Source organism: Coenobita brevimanus, chromosome 71 (genome assembly GCF_032717465.1).
Source record: "Coenobita brevimanus isolate Jiangsu-jjx chromosome 71, ASM3271746v2, whole genome shotgun sequence".
Classification (NCBI taxonomy): Eukaryota; Metazoa; Arthropoda; class Malacostraca; order Decapoda; family Coenobitidae; genus Coenobita; species Coenobita brevimanus.
This window is the reverse complement of record NC_137024.1, coordinates 58,286,652-58,305,070: the sequence shown is the minus strand read 5'-3', so window position 1 is coordinate 58,305,070 and position 18,419 is coordinate 58,286,652. Positions and strand designations below refer to the sequence as shown.

At 42.0% G+C, this 18,419-nt stretch overlaps 2 protein-coding genes across 2 annotated transcripts in view; both read right to left on the bottom strand.

Moving 5' to 3' along the window:
- The window catches only part of HDAC6 (histone deacetylase 6), a 44,811-nt gene extending 31,939 nt beyond the window's left edge, over positions 1–12,872 (bottom strand). The window contains exons 1-8 of the mRNA XM_080277894.1: positions 12,868–12,872; positions 5,957–6,066; positions 4,530–4,672; positions 4,233–4,363; positions 3,081–3,267; positions 2,195–2,292; positions 1,451–1,624; positions 182–374 (exon numbers count right to left, since the gene is read on the bottom strand). Of these exons, the coding sequence (XP_080134020.1) occupies positions 182–374; positions 1,451–1,624; positions 2,195–2,292; positions 3,081–3,267; positions 4,233–4,363; positions 4,530–4,672; positions 5,957–6,066; positions 12,868–12,872 (1,041 nt within the window). The remainder of the gene's footprint in view (positions 1–181; positions 375–1,450; positions 1,625–2,194; positions 2,293–3,080; positions 3,268–4,232; positions 4,364–4,529; positions 4,673–5,956; positions 6,067–12,867) is intronic.
- A 12-nt stretch (positions 12,873–12,884) lies between these two features.
- On the bottom strand, positions 12,885–18,339 carry LOC145406796 (uncharacterized). The gene is made up of 7 exons (XM_080277893.1): positions 18,265–18,339; positions 17,264–17,398; positions 16,464–16,810; positions 15,114–16,424; positions 14,547–14,703; positions 13,584–13,739; positions 12,885–13,259 (listed from the first exon to the last, which is right to left on the bottom strand). Exons 1-7 carry the CDS (start codon positions 18,337–18,339, stop codon positions 12,888–12,890), a joined length of 2,553 nt encoding a protein of 850 aa, XP_080134019.1. The 3' UTR covers positions 12,885–12,887.
- Between the last annotated feature and the right edge of the window lie 80 nt (positions 18,340–18,419).

Below are 18,419 nucleotides of genomic sequence, written 5' to 3'. Positions count from 1 at the left end.
GCAGAGCCCTATACTGTATTAGTTCCTTATGCATGAATATTATATATTTTTCTAAATTTGCAAAACTTGATTTTTTGGTAAAAAATTCGATTTTTCAGACTGGACACACGGACCTATTTGCGACCCAAAAGGGTTAATGGTAAATATAAAAACAGCTACAAATAACAACGACTCACTCTACCTCATATGCAACTGGCAGGATAACTTGGTGAAAGATGGCAAGGTAGTCTGAGTTGGTCATGCCTGTGGTGTTGAGTGGCAGGTTGAAGGTGAAGCCACGTCCTGCCACCTCACCAGCATAGTCATAGTTGCTCTCACGAAGGTGTGGCCAAAACGAACCATTCTCATACCGGTGGATGGAGAAGTACAGCACTCTGTTTGGGTATGGTATTTTTCAAGTCATTAATTTATTTCAATATCATCATCTCTGATGCCCTGCTCCCTCCCGTGAGGGCTGTAACAGAAATACCTCCAGGCTACTTTATTTTATTTTTTTTTTTTTTATTTTTTTTTAATGCGTCTGACTCTGGGCATAGGCTTCACAGCCTGCTCTCAAGGCCCAGTAGTCCTCCTACACATCATACACCTCTACATGTCACAACTCTCTCCCTACCTTTCCATTTATAACACTCATTAACAAACTCCTGCTACTTCCAGCTGATTTTTTTCTAACTAGGAAAAGACCTCTTAGGTTAAGATACTAATGAAGGCAAGACCTAACCCCTCCACTTCAAAAATTCCATCCTGTGATGAATAACACTGTTTGTACCAAAATTAACACGAGAAAAATACACCATCTGATTGAAGGGCAAAGTCTTATCTAAAGTATCTCTACCTCACTCTGTCCATTTTAACTTGGCCTAAAATTGCCATTTCTCTATTATGGATGCCAAGTAATGACAAGCGCTGAACACAGGAATACGATGCTGGTCACAAAGAAGAGCTGTGGTAAGGATGTAAGGACGTTGTATTGTCTTCTGCCACTAAACTAAGAGAAATAAGTTGCAGAGGCTGAAAATCACTGCAAAGCTACGACAGATGAACTTCAGTCTGCTACCACGGATCAGAACAGATGGTCAGCTGCATGCCGTGGCTGTGGTAAATATCCCAATTGCTTGTCAGGAAGCAGGACAGATTTTGGCAAGGGGTTAAGGTCAGACAACCCTACATAAAGTCCCCGTACTCAAATATACTGCAGCCCTTTCACATTACGAGCCCTAGATTTTTTCCTTTAGCTGCTTGTTTTACAAAGTTCAATGGAGAGAGAGAGAGAGAGAGAGAGAGAGAGAGAGAAAAAAAAACTAAGGCTTTAAATCCTCTCCAGTGCACTTCTCAACTAGTATCCTAATCTAGTGTCAATTTATTTTTACAACTCAGCATTCAAAATAGAGAGTTTGCAATTTTAGGCCAAGTTCAACTAAACAATATTCTACATAGTGTGTGACCTTACCTTGGATCAGAATAGAAGGCTCGCTGTGTGGCTTGGCCGTGGTGTACATCCCAATCCACCACCAGGATGCGGGACAGCTTGTGGTGCTCTAATGCGCGTTTGGCCGCCAGCGTCACGTTGTTCAGGTAGCAGAACCCACAGAACTCGGACTCTAAGGCATGGTGCCCAGGGGGTCTGGGAGTATGGAGGGGGGAGGTGAGGCAGGGAGAGTAGGAGTGAGGCAGGGATAGAGACATAAGGCAGGATGAGGGGGAAGTGAGGGGGAGACTTCGGCTGGGAGAGAAGGAAGGAGACAGGCAGAGCCTGAATCAGTATGAGCTGAAGGAAGGAGGGACAGTGTGAAGTGATGGACCGAAGGAAGGAGGGAAAAAGACATGGTGATAAAGGTAGGAAACGGGATGGAGCCTGGGAGGCTCGTAATTAAGAGAGGGAAAGTGGGAGAACAGAAGTGGTGGAAGAATGGAAGGTCATAAAGGATGGAAGAGCTACAATCAGAAAAAAAAAAAAAAAAAAAAAAAAAGTTATGCAGATTGTAATGGGCTGCACAAAGAATAAATGCCTTAAAAACCTAATTCCTCCATCTCTCTCTAAAAAGCCTCTGGGATCTTATATAATTAGATAGTGGCTCTCCCTCTATCAGTTATTTTCTTGCTCTCTGGACCCTACCTCACCCCATCCTAAGGCTGGAAAATAGGCTGGGTCAACAATGATAATGATGAAAAATAATAAAGTTCTATTTGCTACCTGACGAGAGCAAATCCATTCTGCAGCTTGCCCACCACCACCTCATCGAGCAGGTCCAGGGTTGAGCCGGCTGCCAACAAAGCAGCTTCACACGTTGACTGTTGGGGAAAAGAGCAAAGTCAACACCGGGTGAAGTATCTATAAGGATCCTAACCAGTTGTGACCTTAAACAAGCCTCAACAATAGTGAATTAAAATATGTCATTATGTTTTGTTTTATACTTCAATGTAATATTCACTCCAGTTTGGCTGTGAGGTGTGTGTGGTTGCTGTATGTGCAAGGAAAAATGTAAATATCTTATACACAACTTGAGCTTAAGAGAGTTTATAAATGTAGCCTCAGGGCCAGGGCAGATCCAGCAGTCAATGGAATGAGGTTCAGTATTTCTTCACCCAATGATAAAGCTTTACCAGTAAGGGCAAATACATACAATAAGGTGCTGGGAAACATCTTATTGTAGTTAATGGTACATGTCTGTACCAACTAAAGGCCACCTAATGCAATGCTATACAAACAGGTACATGAACAAATGGCCACAAAAGCCACCCATATTCTAAAAATTACTTTCATGAACATATCCAATAAATACATCAAGCATAAAATGCTCTTCCAAGAGAGAGAAGAGTTCATTTTGCAGACTACAGTACAATCATTACCTCTAAGTGCTTCAAAACCTTCAAACAAAAGTAGTAACAGTAGTAGCTGCAACCCCAAGCTCATCCAGACATGAACCCAGTAGACTGAAGGAAATCAACCATTCTCAGAGATCTTTCATTGAAGGACTGTCTATGTTATGATTGATGTGTGAGGTACCATAGGTGAACTGTGTTGTGGTGTGAGGGGGTTGCTCCAAATCAATACCAGCACAAAAGAGGGAGTGACTGACTGGATGGAGGTACACAGAGTCGAAGCGTGATGCGAGGTCTTCAAGTGCTGTGGGTTGAGTGATGGCCCTGGTGGCAGTGAGGAGGCTGAACAACGTGCGGGCATGATTGCTCAGCACTTCCTCCTCAGTAGCCTCACGTGCTGATAATCGCTGGCACCGTTCCTCGAGCAGACCCAGCTCCCTACACCTGGCCAAGTATGGTGTTTATAAGTATCTTAAATTTATTAGACAAAAATTCTCCTTAATAGTTGACTATTATCACAGTTTTCAATGATGCTGGACAATGATGCCTTCATGCAGTGACAATGCCTTCCTGGGCATTTCATGCATTCAAAAGAATTCTTTGGGAAAGAAACAACCAGAATCACATAGCTGTGCACTCCTAATAACCACAGAGCTATGTGGCTTTGTCAAAGTCCTGAAAGATGGTTCAAATGTATTAAGAGGTCAACGAGCTCAAATATGAATAATATAAAAGACTGTTACAGTACAAACCAAGTTAATCGATACCTAGCAGTGATAAAAACCTCCATAATTTGGTTATATGGTTACCACCCACCATAGTACATGGCTTCCTGGTGTACAGGAAACCATCTGGCTTGTCATTCAGTGCAGAGTCACCCACAGGCAGAAGGAAGGGGAAAGAATGAGGGAAAGAAAGACAGAAGAGGGAGTACGGTATAGTCACCTGTAGACAGAAAGAAGTGGAAAGAATGATGGAAAGAAGGACACAAGAGGAAGGATGGATGAGAGGAAAGGGCAGACACTCAAAGCAGCACTACATCAAGTGAGTGGATGGAGAGCGCCCCCACCCACCACAAAAAATTAATTATAATAATAATAATAATTAAACTAACACCACTACAGTAAGTCTATGTTTTATGTCTGGGATGTGTCTGAAAATATCACAACTTTCCTCATACAACCAGACCTGTAAACTGGTAGAAAATTATACACCAGTTTTATAGGTGGCAGAGGAGCTTTAAAAAAAAGATAACTGGGGACATAATGTCAATTAAAATGGAAAGACATAATAAGGAATTTCCATATATATATATATATATATATATATATATTATACAGAAAAATCATTAAACAAATATCCTCAGTGCCACCTTTCCATGTTAGGTGTGGGTCTGGAGTGATACCCACCTGGCCAATATACACAGGAGGCGCTCAGGGCACTCAGGGTAGTTCTCGTCCCACAGACAACAGTGCTTAGCCATTCTCTCATCGTACACAACACCAGTCTTCCCTCGCACTACCTTCATGCTGTCCTGAGCCTGTTGGACATTATTACAATCAAACTGCAATTATCATCATCATCGTCATCATCATTATCATCATCATCATCATCACCATCATTACCATCCAGAATCTTTATTCTCACCTACAGATAGGATGAGGTAGGACCCTGAGAGTAAGCAAATGATAATGCTGGACTCTAACCTTAGCCAGGGGGTCAAAGATGGGGTCGGCCTCCTCCTGTGTCTGTGATGCCTGGCGACGATACACGCTCCTCAACTCCTCGATGGAGATGCGTGGACGGATGCTGGCCAGCCGTTTATTTCTCCCACCCGCGCCGCCCTCACCTGAAGGCACAATGAAGAGTTGGTCAGGGTAATAAAAATAAATAAATAAACAAATATAATCAAATTCATAACACTCTCTTCAGGGTGTAGAGGGCCTGAGGCTAGACTACTGTAGTCCTGTAATGTATAGTACTGTACATTTAGGGGCACATGATCAACATCCTTTCTGTGGTGGCATTGTTCAGATCATCTCCTGGGGATCCAGCCTACAATATTCAATAACTTTAGGTAAGAAGCAGTCTCCATTATTACCTTCACAACCTGATGTTTCTCCCTAAGCTGTAGAGAGTCAGCACAAGCAGCAAGAACACAAAAATATACCGTACCTGTACATCACTCGGATGAAGGGGTTAAAGACAAATTGTCTATTACAAAGTTTCACCATTACTGATAAAGCTGATTTGTTGGTTCAACTGCTTGTGTGTAAAGTAAATAGAATGTTTTTACCAGCCACAATAACGATGCTGGTATCGTACTGTTTTCAATTCGTCTGTCTGTGTATCTGTTAGCATGATAGCTTACAACCACTAGATATCATCACAAAATTTTACAGTTGTGTAGTAGGGATGAAAATCTCCGACGAGTTCAAAACTGGTGAAAGTAGGTCAAGGTCTGTGTGTCTGTTACCATGATAATTTTGCAACCGCTCTAGATATCATCAAAAAATTTTACAGGTGTGTACTTGAGATGAAAATCTCCGAGTTCAAAATTGGTTAAAGTAGGTCATGGTCATATTTCAGGCTGCGTTTGATATGTACTGGCTTATGGCTAGTGTGATTCCCCCCTTGGGGGGCCTCTACTGACTTAATGCATCTGGTTTAATTTAACAGGAAAATTCTCTTAAAAACTGGCGCAGTTCCACAATACCAATACTACAATCAGTTTAGATAATTCTTACTTGCTGTTCTATCTTATAACATTTATCTTATCACGATACAAAGTATGCTCCTTAGGAGGTTTTCTAGCACCTTTCTCCTGGTTATTTATTTTGCATATTATCCATCAAGACTGTCTTATATGTTATTTACATCTACAATGCAGAACTGGTGCTGGAGAGGGACATCTGCACACAGAGGCACTAGTGTATCCAGGCAGTATGCCCAGTTATTCAAACAACTTCAGCTATATAACACAAAGTTCATATTCTGATGAGCATGAAGTCACAACAACATACATAGAAATCAACTTTATAACAAAGAATAACATTACTAGAAAAACCTGCTAATCTCACAAGAATACAACTCAGTGACATACTATACTTATATTGGATATGAAAGAACTCACCTGCCTCACCATCGCCCACAGACCCTACTGAGCTCTGCCGCATCATCCTGGGATTCCTGCCTGATGTCTTCCTTACTGGAGGACGCCCACCACCTGTGTCAGCCATTGTCCTGTTGGCAGAGGAGAAAACATGGCTGAACTAAGGGGGAAGCCACCAATATTAACATCATCCTGAACAGTGTGCATGGCCAAATATACTGTGTGTGAACCTGTGCATGATTCACTGTCTCTCTCTCATGCCAAATAAAAATGTATAATAATGTCCTCCACCCTTCTCTCATGCCTGATAATACTGTACTGCAATGTTGCCTGTATATTGCCCCCTCCTCTCTTGAATTTTTTTTCTCTCTCACCTATTTTTTTTCTTGTGTGTGTGTGTGTGTGTGTGTGTGTGTGTGTGTGTGTGTGTGTGTGTGTGTGTCAATGTCCTCCCTCTAATAGGATTAAGGCTTCTAGCTTTAAGCAGAAAGATGGTGACATGCCATATACAGTATGTATCAAGCAACAATACCTGTGTTATTATACTTCTCATATGACAGCATACATTAACAGGAGCAAAACTGAACACGACAACAGCAAGACACACACACAATATATACTGCACAGTATTGCCTATACATATATATACCGTATATATATCATCATCATCATCATCTAATCCTGTGTTGCCCCACAAGGGGCATAGAAGCCCATGGCTAAGCAAACTGGTCCTGACATTTAAGATGAGAATCCCTGAGTGGCATTACGTGAGCAATAAACCCAACCACCCCTTGGATATAAACTTGCACAGGCTCAATCCGAATGGAGCGCCTTAATTACCCACTAAACCACCAGGCATCATAATATGGTTCTATGGTTACCAACCAGTGTAGTATATGGTTTCCTGGTGTACAGGAAACCATTTCACTTGCCACTCAGTCTAGAGTCACCCACAGGCAGACGGAAGAGGAAAGAATAAGGAAAAAAAGACAATAGGGAGTGTAAAGTCACCCACAGGCATAAAGAAGAGGAAAGAATGAAGGAAAGAAAGACAGAAGAGGACAGAAGGAAAGAAGGTAGGAAGAGAGGAAAGGGCATTCATCCCAGAGCAGCACTACATCAAGTGAGTGTATGGTGAATGCCCCCACCTACCATTAGTATACATATATATATATATATATATATATATATAGGGCTGGGGGTGGTCCTGTCAAAGAGGCGGAGTGTCCATGTGCGATATGCCACAAGGGCATGGGGAGTAATTCCATCTTGTACAGTGTTTGTGATAAGCAGGTGCATAACAGTTGTAGTGATATTAGAGGCAGACTGCGAGATAATGCTACTTCGTGTGCAGGAGTGTCGGGGAGTGCATGTGAAGATTGCCAGGCATGAAGGATTGAACTTGCTGGTGAGTTTCTTGAGTGTGTGGATGAGTTTTATTATTTGGGAGACTTGTTATGTGCTGAAGGTGGGGCTGGAGCTAGCTCTGTGGCTACAGTGAGGAATGTTTGGAAGAATTTCAGGGAGCTGTTGCCTCTCCTGACATTGAAAGGGCTCTCTCTCTATGCTAAGGAATCTTTGTATGCAGCATGTGTTAGGAGTGTAATGCTGTATGAAGGAGAGACCTGGGCAGTAAAGGAATAAGATATTCGCAGGCTCAAACATACAGAAATGGCAATGATTAGGTGGATGTGCAAGTGTGTCCCTGAGTTCGAGATATGGGGGAGCTAGGTTTACAATGAAAGAGTTGAGAGGTAAGATGGGACTGGATTGTATTGGCGTTGTGATGAGAAGGGGTAGATTGTGATGGTTTGGGCATGTGGAGAGAATGGTGGATGATAACTGGGTGTAGAAAGTGAGAAGTGTTAATGCTGGGGGTTTAGTAAGGTAGCAAGAGTTAGACCGAAAAGATCTGGCACAAGGTCACTGAATGTAACCTCAGGGATAAGGACTAAATAGGGAAGCTGCCAGAGATCGAGCAGCACAGACAGCCTGCCATTAGGTGATCAAGGCCAATGCATGCAAGCATGTTGGAGCCTTCAAAAATGAACGAAACGAAATGAAACTACACTATATACAGTGTATATATATATATATATGGGTAAAATTATAATTTCAGGTAAAAACAGAATTACAAGCCTTTGATCTGTTTTTTAAGTATTTTAGATAATTCTAAGACACTGCTTCTATTGCACTTTTGTCACAAAGTATTTATATTCTACTCTTGAAGATAACCTAACCTAACCTAACCTATCTTTCAGGAGTAAAATAAAAATAATTTGAGACAAAAATGTCATAGAAGAAAAGTGTCTTAGAATTGTCTGAAATACTAAAAAAAAAAATGGATCAAAATCTCATAATTCTGTTTTTGGCTGACTCTATAATAATATATATATATATATATATATATATATACATATACTGGCATATATACTGTATATACTCTATAGGCTATATTAAAGATCACTTCCACTTACTTCTGAAGAAAATCACTATGAGAACTTAAAGAATCACACCAAAATCCATCAGAATAATACTGGTTCCATGTCCAAAAAATATTATGGACGACTTGCAAAAACTTCAACATTCTCGGGTCTTCCTGTGAACTTAATGGCAAAGAATATTAAAAAAGGTAACTTATTCTGAGGATTAACTCCATTGATTTCAAACAATCCCACAGAGAGAACCATCTCAAGGCAATGTACAATAACCTTCTCAGGTGCTAATGCATTCCACTTCCCTCACCTGGTTATCTGGGCAGCAAGACCATCTATACATTATCCTTATATGGGCTACCATGAATATTCTATAATACTCAGACGCCTGCTAAAATGTAGTAAATCACTCGGTAGTTTTCCATCAACATTATTCTTTATACATCTATGTGAAATGGCGTGCATAACTGCTATCTTGTATCAGTATTAAATATCAGCAACTGATTAATGTTTATATTACCCGCATTACTCAGAAGGCGGAGGGCAATGACTCAACCAATACAATAAATTTATGGATTCACATAAAGTATTTCGTCTACTTCTTGCTACAGAAGTGAGCATCTCAATATGTGCGTCAAGCTGTTACCTGTTATGTAAATAGGTCAGTCCGTCATCCTCACGTATAGCAAGATATACAACACAGGTGTTTAACCTACAGCAACACCGCCTCCACGTTTGTTTTGACACACTGAGCCACCCACCAGTCTCTCACCGGGGACTTCTCAATTGACAATAAAACTTTTGAGACGATTCATTAAAACTGTATCTATTTGGTATTTTTCCCTGAACTTAAGAACTATTTGAGGCGTTCTGATCATTCTTCATATTAAACTATTTCTCTATGAGGTTTGTGAGGTTTATACGGAGTCTTCGATTGCGAGGTTTACAAATGTCGATGATTCGCCGTTTAGCGAATTTCAACTTGAACATTGCTTGAACTAAGAATTACGTAATGGAAAAATCTGCCCTCTATCACTGCATTAATGCCAGCAATATTGTATCCGTACAATAGAAAAGTTTCTTTTTGAAATATAGTGTCATATAACCCACGAAGTATTTAATCTTTGTAAATGAAATACTGTATGTCATTGTAACTCCTTTATGTTTGTTATTGAACTGCTGTACTTTACTAATACAAAGATATGTAAATAATGAATGATACTACTTTTGACAGCAATGTCCATAAAAATATTTAATGACAGACAGTATTCCTTTATGACTTGGTTTCTGTAACAGTCAAGTTTTATGGCTTGTAGTTTATGCTCTGATTACCAAAGTGTAGTGTACTGTGTTTTCCTAATTGAGAGAGCAAGAATAGCTCAGTAGTAGATATCGTGCCTAGCCTGGGGCTGGGCAAGTTGGTCCTGAATGAGACAAGCAATAAATCCCAACTACCCCTTAGATGTAAACCTACACAGGCTCAATCTGATTGGGGTGCCTTTATTACCACTAAACCACCAGGTGCCATAATTTGGTTATATGGTTACCACCCAGCATAGTTAATGGTTTCCTTGTGTACAGGAAACCATTTGGCTTGTCACCCATAGGCAGAAGGAAGAGGAAAGAGTGAAGGAAAGAAAGACAGAAGAGGAAGTGTAAAGTCACCCGTAGGCAGAAGGAAGTGGAAAGAATGAAGGAAAGAAAGACAGTAGAGGAAGGAAGGAAGAGAGAAAAGGGCAGACACCCAAAGGAGCACCACATCGAGTGACTGGACGGTGAGCGCCCCCCACCTTCCACATCCACCCAGCTGTCAACATACAAATTTCATTCATCCCCCTTCCTCCCACAACTCAGTTTCCCAACAAGTTTGTGTTCCTTACCCCAAAGTGCATTTAACAATCACACCAGACCTCATTTATAAATATTTTTTTAAAATACCAGTCCATGCTAGGGGGGGCCACTGTTCACAGTAATCATCATTCACTTCACCTTCTTTTCTCTTTCTACACTGTTGTGATACACACAAATGGTACTCTTAAGTAATTTTCCAATTTATGAGAAATAGTAATTGATCCATATGGTGGTCAGTTGGACCAAAACTAGAAGGACTTTCAGTTATCATAATGGATAGTGACAAAACTTTTTGCACTTACATCTGTTAGCTGAATTGAATATAGTAGTGAGAAGAAATAGCTCTGTAAATCTATAACAAATCTTAGGGGGGAGGAGGAATGAAAGGTACATCCATGAAATATGCTCATTCTCATTTATTACAGTAGTTATATATACAAGGAAAAATAAAAACTTTAAAAAGAATCTGTATTCAAAAGTCTGGAGATTCTTAATGATTTTTTTTTTTTTTAAAGCAACTATTGGAACTAGAAATGCTATGTTTGTGTGTATGTGTGGGGAAGGGGGGGGGGGAATTACACAGACATCATCCACCATCATAATCAAAACCCTATTCCCCACTCTGAAGAAAAAGGTTAGGGTCTTCATCATAACCCTGTTCCCCACTCTGAAGAGAACAGTTAGGGTCTTCATTTATGAAAATGAATTTACTAGGTAAAAAAGGAAAAAAATTTAAGGTATACAGCCCAGTCAAATGAGCCACTGTCACAAATCTACTCAATCATCATTTAAGGCTTCAAAATTTCCAATAAACTCTAAAAATTCAATCCTGCACCACACCCACATCTCCCAAACCATGCATGTTCCATCTGACAGGTACTCTACAGACATGGGGTTAATGCACATGTATGTCAAGATGTTCACATAGAATATCCAACAAAATACATGCATAACAATCTGATACCTGTACAGAACTGTACAAATATTGCATCAGAACAATCAACAAGTTCAACTATAAACACTACTGTCCTGAACTCTGATACTATTGCAGCCTATACTGGTACCGGTACTAAATATGAAGGCATAATCTAGCCCTGTACTGTACCCATGTCAGAATATCTAGTACTGTACTTTAAATTCAGGATGACTTGTGAATACATGAAAAAAGTTGAATGCTAACCCTGGGATCAGTGGGTGCGGAAGACTGACCCATGGCAGTGACACTGAGTTGTAAACTGAACCTGGCACTATACTGGAGAAGGGCAGTGACACACTTGCTGCACTTATTATATTCTCAAGAGTTTAGGTGACTCCCTAGCACTTCATTACCAGTTTATTTGGGATGTTACATGATAATATTCTCATCTACATTATTTATGCAATAATGTCAATACTGAAATTATATGAGCACTATAAAATGGAATACTGAGGTGTTGTGTAATAGGCAAAATAAACAGCCAAGTCAGAGGTGTCAGAAAGCCTCCTAACCTCATGAGAATACAGTCCTTTGTCTTGGTTATGGTGGAAGTGGTGACAGTAATGACCTCATTGCCTGATGTGAGATTTTAACTCACTTGAGTCATTTTTCTATCAGCTTAGGAGCTTTTCTGGCACTTTTCTCTTACCAGTTTCTTCTGCAAATAGCATGTTAATTTTCTTTTATACTTTCTCTATGCAATCTGTCATTATTACCATTAAGTATATAATACCAGTGAATGGAGAGAGACTGGAATTGGTGAGAGTTCAAATACCTGGGTACAGTGACAGAAATGAGGGGAAAATGTGCAAAATAATATGAAAGTATGTGACACAAGGAAGGAAAGTAGCTGGTGCTATGAAGCCCTTGATAAGAAACAGAGGCTTGAGTGCTGCAGCTGTGCAAGACTTACATGACGAAGTGTTAGTGTCAACTTTAACGTATGGATGTGAGACTATGGTGTGGCATGAAAATGAAGTCAAGAGTGACAGCAGTGGAGATGGGACTGCTGAGGAATATATGTGGAGTAAAGAGACTGGACAGGATATGAAATAATGTGATTCATGAAAGATGCGGAGTGAGGAAGTCTGTAGACACCAGAATCGAAAAGTGTGTACTGAGATGGTATGGCCATGTGGAGAGAATGGATAACAATAGAGTATGAAAAAGGTATAACTGAGCAAATTTGAAGGAGAGAGGAGGCAAGGTAGACCAAGGAGAAGGTGGAGGGGTATGGTGGATGAATGTGTGAGGAGGAGAGGTATGGAAGTTGGTAATGCTAGGGGACTGACAAGAGATTGAGCTGGCTTAATGAATGTTGTGAGAAGAAGTGCATGATCAGGGATTTGGTACCCCTTTTCAACATGACAAGTGTTCGGACTGACTCTATCAGATACGTTTATGTGAAGCTACAGAATGTGGTGAAAGCTTTTGGCATATCAGATAGAGCCAAGACTCTGGGGGCTTGAATGATGAGTGAATGGAAGCGTGGCCCATTGGACTGGGCAAACTTGGGCTGTCTGGACATTGCTGCTACTCACCCTGCCCTAGGGTGGGAAAGGAGGTCCAGATGATGATGATGATGATGACATATATAATTTGGAGTAATACTCAAAATATATCGCTAAGGAAAATACGCTAGTAAGCCTCCTAAACTAATGATGACTTACAGCATTGTGTTTCTTGCTTTCTAAGTGTCACCTGAAAGGGAGTTTTGAGTATCAGAAATGTCCAACTTCTCATCAGCGAGGGGAATAGCATCTTGTGTGGGCAGGTTTCTAGACTGGGTGGAGTCAGGGCGGGTCAGCCGAGCATGCACCTTGGCTCGATGAGCGTCTCTCTCGTGCTTGGAGTAATAGGCGTTTGTGCACAAGTCACAAGGAAAGCGCTTAGTACCCTCGTGGCGGTCGAGGTGTGTGCGTAGATGCTGGCGAGTGTAGAAGCGGGCTGAGCACTGAGAACAGGCATGGGGCTTGGTGCCGGAATGACGCATCATGTGTCGCTTCAGCACAGTGCGCCGGTGGAATGCTACACCACACTCGGAGCACTTGTGACTGCGTGGCTGTGGATTGGGAGAGAGGCATATATGAAGTTAGACTGTGTTATGTAAGGTTACACTAGCTTAGGATAATTATTGTAGATTACATTAAATTTTGTTGGGCTAGGTAAGATCAGGTTACATTATGTCAGGCTAGGTAACATTAGGCTACATTAGGTCAAAATAGTTGGATTAAAATACAACAGATTAGGTAGGTATATATCTTGTGATGACATGCATATTTTCATTCATTACATGTATACCTGATATCAATACATGTGTTGTTATGATGACATACACTTGATGTGACTACATGTGTACAGTCAGGGAAAATGACTACGTGTATACCTGGTGTGACTGCATGTGTACACGCAGGTTGTAGAGGTTCTTGAGTGTGCGTCCACAGTCTCGACACACATGACGCTGTGAACACTTGGTTTTGAGGTGGCGGTTGCGCTGGTGCCGCTTCTCAAACACCATCTGGCACCGAGGGCAGGTACGTTCCTGTATATGTACACACACAGGTTAGAAACAGCTACATATGTATCATCATCATCATCATGACAATTTCTCCCCACCTGAGAATGGGGTGAGGTTACATACACAAAGTATATGTCATCATCATCATCATCATCATCCAATCCTACGCTGCCCCATTAGGAGCGTAGGAGCCCGGGGCTAGGCAAGTAGGTCCTGACATTTAAGATGAGAGTGACCAACCTCACTCATCCCTGAGTGGCATTACATGAGCAATAAACCCCAACCAACCCTTGGATATAAACCTTCACTGGCACAATCCGATTGGAGCTGTGTAATTACCCACTAAACCATCAGGTGCCAAAATCTGGTTATATGGTTACCACCCAGCATAGCAAATGATTTCCTGGTGTACAGGAAACCATTTGGCTTGTCACTCAGTGTAGAGTCACCCACAGACAGAAGGAAGAGGAAAGAATGAAGGAAAGATTGACAGAAGAGAGAATGTAAGGTCACCCGCAGGCAGAATGAGGAAAGCATGAAGGAAAGAAAGACAAAAGAGGATGGAAGGAAAGAAGGATGGAGGAGAGGAAAGGGCAGACACCCGAGAGCAGCACTACACTGAGCGAGTGGATGGTAAGCTCCCCCACCTACCACAATACTTGTACATATATATGTTATAGTTGTATAAATGCTGTATTAGGGGGGAGGTCTTGTAGTAATGGAGATAATGAAAACACTATCTATCCCCTCCAGTTTGAAAAGTCTCTCTAGAGCTGAAAATACTGTCTGGTAAGAGCAAGAATGAAACAAAAAATGTCACTGGAAGTGAACCTGCAGTGCTGGGTGGAGTGTGGAGCGGTGGGAAGCCAGCTTTGCAGGTGTGGTGTATGCCATGGGACACTCAGGACAGCGGAACATGCATGGACCAGCAGTGAAGTGGTCTAAGAATCTACCTAGTCCATCCCAGTCACTCCCACACATTGGACACCTAGAAGTTGGAGGGGAGGGGTAAAGTGGAAATACAAAAAGGTAGAGAACACAGTCAGTTTTGTTATAGGTTGCCATTTGGTGCAAAACACCCTTCCATATCACCACTTGGTCATCAGTACAAGTACTGCACCGAGCTACTATATACTGTTACATTGTGAGATATGCAAGTTATGCTTCAGCTATTACAATGTAAGACTAGTGTAATGGCATTAACAAGGTGTTAATATGACTTTTTTTTCTTTTTTTAAGACTTTTAAACATAATTCATGGCTTGCCATTCCTTTTTACAGATGGAACTGAACCCATGATATGATCAGTAATCCCCTCCTCTAAACACCTGTTCCTGACAAGTATATACTATAATTAGATATAGAATACCCTGTACTCAGTATCTCTGCATGGCCTGACCTAAATGATATGAGGTGTTCGGTGAGATATGATGGGTCATGTGAGGTGTGGAGGCTGAGGGTGCGGCCGGACTGACTGTGCACCACCACCAGTCCAGCGTCGTGGTTGTCCTCACGCACTATTGTGAATTCTGGGAAGAACCAGACCCCCTTCTGGGTGTGTGTGTGGGTGTGTGGGTGGTGGGTGGTGAGGGTGACAGAACCATCTGGGTGGCGGAGTATGAGGGGTCGGTCGGGGACACACACATGGTCACTGATTCCCTTACTCTCAGTGAACCCACAACTACACTCGGTGCACACAAAGATGGTCAGCTTAGCCTCCAGTGTCTTGATCTGTGATGACTTAATGGCAATTGCCAGGGCATCACTATTGGCTGCCACAATGTCAGACTCTGCCACAAATGAATCACTCCCAGCTGCCACCAGTTCAGTCACAGAGCCACTTGTCTGACACTGAAGCCAAGCCTGGTCACTGGGGCATGGGGCATCACTCTTTACTGCCATTGGAGCATTGATGGACAGGGGTTCAGACAGCATGTATGAGGAGAGGGTGGCTGCACTGGTAAGTGAGTGTTCAGAGCTCTTATCAATAACCTCTTCCTTGTTCACACTCCCTTCACGTGGAGTTGTGACTTTCTTATCAACAACACTAGCACTGGGGTCTTTGTTTGCCCTTTTGAATTTACTTTTCTTCTTTGATGCTCGTTCACTGGACTGTTGTTTGTTCCTGCCCTGTGCTTGTGATGACGAGGTCAAGCCTGCTTCACTTTCATCCTCCTCCACCACCAGCTGTTTTATGTCCCCTTCCTTGTTCCTTTGCTGGAGTCTGGGCTTCTTGTTAGAGGGTTGGAGATCTTGAGATGGACTGTGTGTAGGATCAGGTAAGATGTCTGCATGGTCAGGCATTTTGTAGGCATGGCTATGTGCAGGAGTTGAGGAGTTGTGGGTGGGCTCTGACAGGGTGAAAGAAGGATTGGAAGAGGTAAGGGCAGGGTCAGGGGAGGTAAAGGCAGGCTCAGTGGTGGTGATGGTTGTGTCTGGGGTGGTGAGAGCAGGGTCAGGTGGGTTGTGGACAGCTAAGACATGCTCATGTAGTTCAACCAAGTCCTCACACTGCCGACCACATATTTGGCACAGCACCTGTGTGGCCAAGGGCAACAGATCCTTCTCATTGATTTGTGGCACCTCATCTGGGCAGGGGTATGTCACTGGTTTTAAGGTCACATCAGGAGAGAGGTGCATCAAGGGAACACTGGAGCTGTCAGGGCACAAATAGGATATAAACTTCATGTCCTTAGAGGCAGTTAGGTCCCTGGGTGGAGGGTGAAGGAGGTGGTGTGGTGCTTGTGACAAGTGTAAAACCCCAGCATCCAGCCCAGTCTGACTCAGCCTGTCACCAGCTTTTCCTGATAGGTTCATAAGTACGTTTGCAGCCTCTGTTTCTTTAGTTGTGGGGCTGTGGTTATGTGGCTGTGGCATTTTACTTCTTTCTTCTTCCTCTCTGCTGCCTGCACTGCCTTCAGGCCGGACATCCAGCATTCCAAAGGAGTGTTGCTGCTGTTGTGATGGCTGCCTGGGATGCTCATCACAGTATGCTGCTTGTGTACTGATGGAATCTATACTGTGAGGTGGACTTGAGTCATGCCTTGGTAACTGGTTAGATCTCAGTCCATCAGAACAACAGCAATTAACAACTTCCTGAAATACAGTTGGACTTCATAAGTACAAGCTGGGCTAAATGAAGATAATGTTTACCAAGTTACTCAGTGAGAAATATATATATATAAAATCTTTTACTGGTGTACTGTACAAATTTTTCAGCAGTATATCACGTACAGGTTTACACTATCATACAAACACCAAACTGAATTAAGACATGCAGTATATACATGAAACAATACAACTTGTATCACCAAACTGAATGAAGACATACAGTATATACATGAAAGATAATGACTTATGACATAATAATGTATATAACTCTAAATCTTATTCATCTGCAAGAACGGTATCAGTACTTTAAAAAACGTAATACCTGTGATAATAATACTGTACTGTATTCTGACACATAGGCACTTTTTCAAAAATTCTACAATAGTGAATATACTAATGCACAACTGTCTATAAAGTGCAAAAGGGTTAATGTATGACTTGGAGAGTGTGGAGGAGTGTGGTGAGGGCGGTGCAGAGGAGGGTGTGCTGTTCTGGGGTCAGCCGCGTGTTGACTGGCTGACCCGACACTACAACCTCCAACACGTACTTCTCAATCCTGCTCGCTGCCTGGGCCTGCAAGGGGAGCAATACATCAGATTATCATACAGCAATGGTGGGTACTCAAGCAGGATACATTCATAAGGTGACACTCATATGACCAGTTGGCTCTACTCCCTGCGTATACAAGCATCCCTCAGCTCCCTCCCAATCCCCCAAAGGGAGGATGATGGACTGCAAAAGAAGGGCAACTCCAGCCTGCAGTCCACTGGATTCACAATGAGTTTAGCCTGGGACCACAAACACAATATACCAATGGTAACACACAATTCGCATCACTCCTTTCACGGATCAGGAAAGGCTGCGGCTAGGCTACCACATTTTAGATTACTTACGGTACTAAGCATGGGGATGCTTTTTTAGCTTTTTTCTTAGCATTTCCTGACTCCTATTCTCTAGAATATTTTGTGCTTGTTTACACTGGATGTGTCATCCCACATGGTGGCCACTATACCAGCCACTTGGTTTGGTTAGGTTAACATCTGTATTCTCGATCTGTGATGGAAGTGCAGTTAAGATGATGTACATTATAAAATACTGCTGTAGCATACATAAAAACTGACAAGACCCAGATGACACTGAAACCAACTGTCTGACCCAACTAATCATAAGGAATGGCAAAAGAATGGCTTGGGATTCTTACGGTCACTGCGTACTGAATACACTACAAAATGATCGTACATCAACTTAATGAATTTGACTTTCTGCTATGAACAGAGATCACGTCGAAATTGCTATGTTGCTCAGTACAATGACAATATCCCTCTATGTTGGCTGCGTACTTCAGGAAAACTACAAAGCACAGGTGATAATGAATAGTACGTTATCATGATCTATAGGTTCTCTAGCTACTGAACAATGCTCTAGCACAAACAACTGACCAAGATACGCACCTGAGACAGAAAATCATCGAAGTTCTTAATCAAATGCTTAAATAACTGCTGTATTTCACCCATCTTTAACTTCACGACACAGACTTTGTTTATCTCCCGAAGAGGCGTCCCACATACCCAACCCGATGCAAATGTACTCAAAT

Bases quoted from the DNA above. Each gene is read 5' to 3' on its own strand.
- LOC145406796 (XM_080277893.1), bottom strand. From the start codon at position 18,339: ATGGGTGAAATACAGCAGTTATTTAAGCATTTGATTAAGAACTTCGAT. The intron at 17,399-18,264 runs GTCAGTTGTTTG...CTCCCCTTGCAG, and splicing joins TGTCTCAGGTGCGTATCTTG to GCCCAGGCAGCGAGCAGGAT. The intron at 16,811-17,263 runs GTCATACATTAA...ACTGTATTTCAG, and splicing joins CACTCCTCCACACTCTCCAA to GAAGTTGTTAATTGCTGTTG.